Source organism: Camelus dromedarius, chromosome 6, assembly GCF_036321535.1.
Source record: "Camelus dromedarius isolate mCamDro1 chromosome 6, mCamDro1.pat, whole genome shotgun sequence".
NCBI classification, from domain to species: domain Eukaryota; kingdom Metazoa; phylum Chordata; class Mammalia; order Artiodactyla; family Camelidae; genus Camelus; species Camelus dromedarius.
The window spans coordinates 62,071,151-62,077,953 of NC_087441.1; the positions used below are offsets into that span (position 1 = coordinate 62,071,151).

At 34.9% G+C, this 6,803-nt stretch overlaps 1 protein-coding gene across 5 annotated transcripts in view; it reads left to right on the forward strand.

Annotated features, from left to right (window-relative positions):
• Positions 1-6,803, forward strand: part of SYNCRIP (synaptotagmin binding cytoplasmic RNA interacting protein) — a 28,847-nt gene that overhangs the window by 13,094 nt on the left and 8,950 nt on the right. For 4 of the 5 annotated variants that reach the window (XM_031456011.2, XM_064486890.1, XM_064486889.1 and 1 more), the window contains 4 exons: positions 1,666-1,801; positions 2,777-2,982; positions 5,104-5,253; positions 5,574-5,695. In XM_031456011.2, coding sequence (XP_031311871.1) covers positions 1,666-1,801; positions 2,777-2,982; positions 5,104-5,253; positions 5,574-5,695 — 614 coding nt within the window. The remainder of the gene's footprint in view (positions 1-1,665; positions 1,802-2,776; positions 2,983-5,103; positions 5,254-5,573; positions 5,696-6,803) is intronic. The other variant, XM_064486887.1, reaches the window with a different exon arrangement.

Below are 6,803 nucleotides of genomic sequence, written 5' to 3' on the forward strand. Positions count from 1 at the left end.
GTGTAATAGGGTATTGCAGTCTACTTGTCCATAATCCCATTCTGTGATGGATTCAACTGTAGCTCTACTATTTGCAGGTAACCCGCATATTTCTACTTTTAAGAGGTTTTTGGCCTAAATGGAGTATAAGTGCTATGAGAAAACAAAGTCCAGGGCAGGATTTCTCAACTGCAGCACTATTAATATTTTAGACCAGATAATTCTTTATTATGCTAGGCTATTCTGTGAATTGTAGGATGTTTAGTAACATCTCTGGCCTCTGCCTACCCACTATATATCAGAAGCAAGCCGTATTTACAGTTGACAGACAAAAATGTGTCTAGACATTGTCAGATGTCCCTGGGCAGGTGGGGACCTGGGGGCAAAATCACTCCTGTTGAGAACTACTGATCTGTGTTAACATAAAAGGATACTTTTGTTGAGCTTTATAGGATTTAGGGATTGTAGAGTATTTGATGGTTGAGCTCAAATCTACAGTTAGGCAGAGGAGTTTGGATGGTAGAAGTTTCAGGGAAAATGTTATATTCAGAGGCTTAGCAATACAAAACTGAGAATTGATGTAAATAGCTAAGATTATAGTATTGTGGAGAAAGGTGGGGAAGTAGTAGGAATTTTGGGAAGGACTTAATGATGTCTAAGGATTTGAACTTTGTTTTGCTGGTGGAGAGTCATTGAGAGATTTTTTTTCAGTAGGCAGATTTGTGATTTTTAAAAAGTCTCTGGCAGAAGTGTAAAGAGTAGAGATAATCCTGGGATCATGATGACCAGAGACTTGCATAACTATGAACTGAGTTAGTGGGGTAAAAAGTACAAAACTGTTCTGATCTGGAGGAAGGATGTTTGAACTTCATGTTTAATTTTGAGTATCTAGAGTTGGAGAAAGCAGGGAGGCATCAATTTTCTGACTTACGTGTGTTTTCTTCTCTTATACCCAGTATACCTGTTACGCAAGAATGGGAATAATGGGGAGAGGAACTTTCTGAGTTTTGCCTTTATGATATCTTTCCCTTTTATGGAATATGGTTACTTGATGGTTAAGTTTACTTTTTACTGTAGTTTTATAGTTGCTTTTATACTTTTACCATAATCTACTTGTCAGTGAAATGGGGGTAAAAAGTAGGGTCAGATTCAGAGTAAAAAGATTCTCCTTTTAGACGTAAGTATTTGTAGCTGAAAATTCCTTACTGCAACTTTTTACAGGTGGTTAGGGGAGATGGAAAAAAAATAAGATTTAGGTGCTGACTAACAGAAAGGCAGAAAGCTTGCTTGTATTTGAATCAGTTTCCCTTGCATAAGAATAAGCGGTTGGCAGGGTGACTTTAAGTAGAAATTAAGGTATCGTGGAATCAGTAATTTGGAATCTAAGCTGCTTACAGACTTGATTCTTAATTTTTTCAAGTTTCCTAAATTTCAATTTCCTTAATTTCCTTGACAGTTTTTTGTATTATTTCATAAACTTTAGTGTGTTTTGTTAGTATAATCTTCAAATCTATCTTATTTTTTTTAAAGGGTTAAAAGTATTTGATAAACTTTTAAGTGTTGAAATTTTCATTTGTTAAAAGATTTTGCTTTTGTGTATGGAATTTGCATATCTTTCTATAATAAGCACCTGTACTAGGATATTTTAAGTATTTTTAAAACATGGTGCACTTTTCCCCCTTTCAGTATAATAATCATGAAATTCGTTCTGGAAAACACATTGGTGTCTGCATCTCAGTTGCCAACAACAGGCTTTTTGTGGGCTCTATTCCTAAGAGTAAAACCAAGGAACAGATTCTTGAAGAATTTAGCAAAGTAACAGGTAAGTTGAATTTATTTGGAAGGAGATGCAACTTTTAATACTGAAGGTAATGCATACTTCTACGTGCCAAAGCACTGCATTTATTGACTCACTACATGTTCATATTCTCACTATAGCCGTATGAGATCGGTAACTCCATTTTTCAAATAGAGAAACAGGCACAGAAGGTTTTGGGGAATAACTTGCTGAATGTTATTTAGTAAGGAATGCAGCTGTGATCTGAACTCAGTCTGCGGAATGATTGTTGTGCTTCCCATGCTTTGGAAGATTGTATTTGTGTATTTTTATGCATTTTGAGATGATAGTTGATAATCTTAGTAAAAATGTTTAATATGTGATGATTTGATTTTCCAAATTATAGGAATAAATACTGTTGCTATAAGCAGAGATTAATGTATGGTATGACTTCTTTGAATTGTAAAGCATTTTTTTAAGTTTACAAGTGACAGACTTTGACTAGAAAAAATTTTTGTCTGCCTACCATATTTAGCAAATAATCAGCCCATTATCAGTTCTAGGAACATTTGAAATTCTTACACAATACTAATATATTCTATTTCATTTGAAATGAATATATTGATATCTGAGTCCAGAAAAGTACCATTAAAAAAATTAGGTTTTACTTGCATGGGGTGAAGAATTTCTAACTATGATTGACTTATAACTGTCATTTTCCTGAAACAGCTGTGCAAAGATTTCATGCCCCTCTGTCATCTATGACATGGAAACAGAATAGTCCTCAGGTCTAATTTAAAAGAATACATTTTTTTTTCATGGAGATTTTTGCTTTGGGAACACTTGGAAAGCGTGGATTAGGTAAATTATCTGGAGTGGTACTTTTTGAGACTCTCCTATAAAGATAAGGGATTATTTTTCATTTTGGTATTCAAGTATTATATTAGAAAAATAAATCTTTTGATCTGCTTGTTCTTGATTGTTTTACCTAATTTCCCTGGAATGGTTGCTTACTTTCAGAGGGTCTTACAGACGTCATTTTATACCACCAACCAGACGACAAGAAAAAAAACAGAGGCTTTTGCTTCCTTGAATATGAAGATCACAAAACAGCTGCCCAGGCAAGGCGTAGGTTAATGAGTGGTAAAGTCAAGGTCTGGGGAAATGTTGGAACTGTTGAATGGGCTGATCCTATTGAAGATCCCGATCCTGAGGTTATGGCAAAGGTAATGACAGTTGAGTTAAAATTCTTTTGAGGTGGTGGTGGTGGTGGGAGAAGGAGCAGGTTTGGTGATTGGGGAGGGGGTGGCTTATAAAATGTGTGCTTTTTTAAACCATGTTTTTGTAAGAGAGAGGAGTGTTGTGTTAAGGCCACACTAGAAATAAATACCATGTGCATGGAGAGTGAATGTAGAAGTTTATATGGACACTCAGCCATAATTGTGTAGCCATCATACTCTCATGTTGAAGTAGTTAGCCTGCATGCTATGGAGATGATTCATTTTCATTTTTGTGTAGATTTGAAGAGCAGTCTCTGAATTTTTGAGAATGGCGCCATTAGATTACATGGTTTTTGTGTTAAAAGTTCTACTCCTAAAAATAGTGAACTGTACTGGCCTCAGCAGAGCTGCTGCAGTTACAGGGTTTAGCTATTATTAGGTATCCTGCTTCAGCAGTCAGTTGAGACATCTATGAGAATAAACATCTCTTGAGTCAACACTTACCACTAGTGTAGTTTGCAGTTAAGTTAATCTGCCCTTTGTCTTGTTTAAGAATCCCCCTTAATGGTGATAGGCTAGCAAATACAACTAGTTGACTTAAGGAGGAGAGAAGTGTGAAATGTCATAACTGTGAATATTAAAGGATAAATGGTCTTGAGGACAGAAGATACTAGGATTGTTTTTTCCTCTGGCCCTTAAGCTCTCATTGGTTAACACTTTAGATTAAGAAATTGGATGCTACTTCGGGTATCTTAGGAGGGAGCGATAATGTTTCTTAGCCAGAAGGTTAAATTTTGTTAGTTGTACTTTGAGGAGCTTTCAGAATTTAAAGAATTTATCTTACTGATATTTTGAAAACTCTCTCCCCTCTTTAAGGTTTCAAAAGGAGATCTTAATTAGTTTTGACCACCTATGTTAAATAAACTCAACAGCTGTTTCAGGTGGCATGGTATTCACATTGTTAGGAAATACTTACCTCTATTTTGATTGCAAAAAAATGACTAATTTAATAAAAACTACCTAGCATAGCATACTTTGTTTTTTGAGCAGCAAGTGCAGCAATTTTCCATACACATGCTGCCCACACACATGCGTAGCCTCCTCCACTACCAACATCCTTACCATAGTGGTACATTTGTCATTATTACTGAATCTAAATTGACACATTATTGTAACTCAGAGTTCATAGTTTCCATTAGGATTCACTCTTAGTGTTACACATCCTATGGATTTGACAAAGGTATGCTGTGTATCCACCATTATAGTATCATACAGAGTATTTTCACTTCTTTAAGAATCGTCCGTGATTGCCTGTTCCTTCTTCCCTGGCCAGTATTGATCTTGTTTACTGTCTCCATAGTTTTATCTTTTACCAAATGTCACGTAGTTGGAATCATATAGTATGTGGCCATTTAAAATTACCTTCTTTTACATTTAAGGTTCCTCCATGTCTTTTCACGGCTTGACGGCTCGTTTCATTTTTAGTGCTAAATAGTACTCCATTGTCTGGATGTACTATGATTTATCTGTTCACCTACTGAAGGACAGTTTGGTTGCTTCTGAGTTTTGGCAAGTGGAATAAAGGTGCTATAAGCGTCTATATGCAGGTTTTTATATGGACCTATTTTCACCTCATTTAGGTAAATATCAAAGAGTGTGACTGTTGGATCATATGGTATAAAAGTACATTTGGTTTTGTAAGAAGCTGCCAAACTGTACCATTTCTGCATTCTAATGCAGTGAATATGTTGTTCCATATTCTTAACAGCATTCAATGGCGTTAGTGTTTTGGATTTTGGCCGGTCATTCTAATAGGTTTGTATCTCACTGTTTTAATTTGCGATTCCCTAGTGACATACAATATTGAGCATTTATCTCTCCGTATGCTTACTCATCATCTCTATATCTTTGGTGAGATGTCTGTTCAGGTTTTTTGCACATTGGATCCTGCAACACAATCCTTGGTATTTACTCAAATAAGTTGAAGATTTAGCTTACATTTTATATTTATGATATTCTTCTAACGAATTATGACTAAAGTTAAGTTTGCAGGGTTGAGGTGGTGGCATCTTAGAAACTGAATCCTTTGGAAATATACAGGGAGTTTTTTTTTTTCTTAACTTTCAGGTCAAAGTGCTATTTGTACGCAACCTTGCCAATACTGTAACAGAAGAGATTTTAGAAAAGGCATTTAGTCAGTTTGGGAAACTGGAACGAGTGAAGAAATTAAAAGATTATGCTTTCATTCATTTTGATGAGCGAGATGGTGCTGTCAAGGTAAGTAACTGGGGGAATTATAGGCATTTAATTAGACTAATAATGTTTAGTCATCCTAGAATCAGAATGTTAGAGAAAATGGAAGGAAACTCAGAGGTCATGTCATCTACTCAAGCTAACCTTTATAGGCCTTAGCAAATTGCATAACTTACTAAACTGAGTCAAAAAGAATATTAGTTGAAGAGCTGGATCTTTATATAAAACTTAGAAATTCTATTGTCTCATTCTTCCAACATTAATGATAAATGATTTTTTAACTTTAAATGAATCATAATTGTTGTGAAGGGCCTCTTGTATTGATCAACACCTAATTTTTTAAGGCTATGGAAGAAATGAATGGCAAAGACTTGGAGGGAGAAAATATTGAAATTGTTTTTGCTAAGCCGCCAGATCAGAAAAGGAAAGAAAGAAAAGCTCAGAGGCAAGCTGCAAAGAATCAAATGTAAGTCAAAATTGTATAAATATTAGTATTGGTTAACTAGAGAATAACAGGTTTTGCTCCATCCTGTTAAAACAAATCCATAACATGCCTTTATCTTTTTTAAAGAAGTCTTAAATGTTGGAGTTGAAAACTGAGTCAAAGAGAAACACTGAAAATTGCAGGAAATGTTTATTGATTTCTTGCTATTGACCATACTTGTGAAAATAATTGTAATTTTAAATAGCTGGAGCTTTGCATAATAATTAAAAAATCAATCTAGGATATTTTCTACTGTTTTTTACAGAATGTGCTCCTAATCATGTGTTCTAAACATTAGCTGCCCAAAAAGTCATGATAATATATTTGGTTAAAGGGTGGAGAGTTTTTCTTTGAGGTAGGAAATACTAAATCTTTAACTATGGTAGACTCTGCTTCCTTTGTACCAGAAAGAGATTTCTTTACCAATACATAGTGCCATTACTGCCATCCCAAAGGCTTCATATACTGTGCATGGGTTTTGAGAAATGAAATGGTGTAGTTAATAATAAGCAAATAACATAGTATTGAGGTAATTAAACAAGAGTGTTAACATATTCTATATATTGGATCTTCTAAGGTATCTGCTCATTCAGACAGTGAAGGAAACTTTTAACTGGGTAAGAAGTTTGCAATGAAAAAATTTTGTTTTCTAATTGATTTCTGAGGAGGAAGAGGGGTAACTGCTATTTGACAAGAATAATAATCACTGAACTTGCCTATCTCAGATCAGTTTTCTGTCTGTTGCCTTATGTGGGGGAAGCTTCTATTATTTCATCATCAGGGAAGTAATCAAGTTCCAGTTTCTGTAATTGGCTGTGCAGTTAGGCAAGTTGGCAAGTTCTGAGCTTCAGTTTCTTTAATTTTAGAAGAGAATCAGATTACATTATGTGAGATGTCTTATCCTATGATTATCCAAGTAATCTATTTGTACCTGTTCTTGAACTAAAGAAACATGCTTTTATTGGCTTGGTGGTAGTATAAAAGAAAAGACTATAAAGAGCTAGGTTTTGAAGGAGGAGTTCATGCTGTCTCAAATCCCTGAGTATACTCTATGCAGTGAATATCTTTTTCATATCTTTCAGAAGGCAGC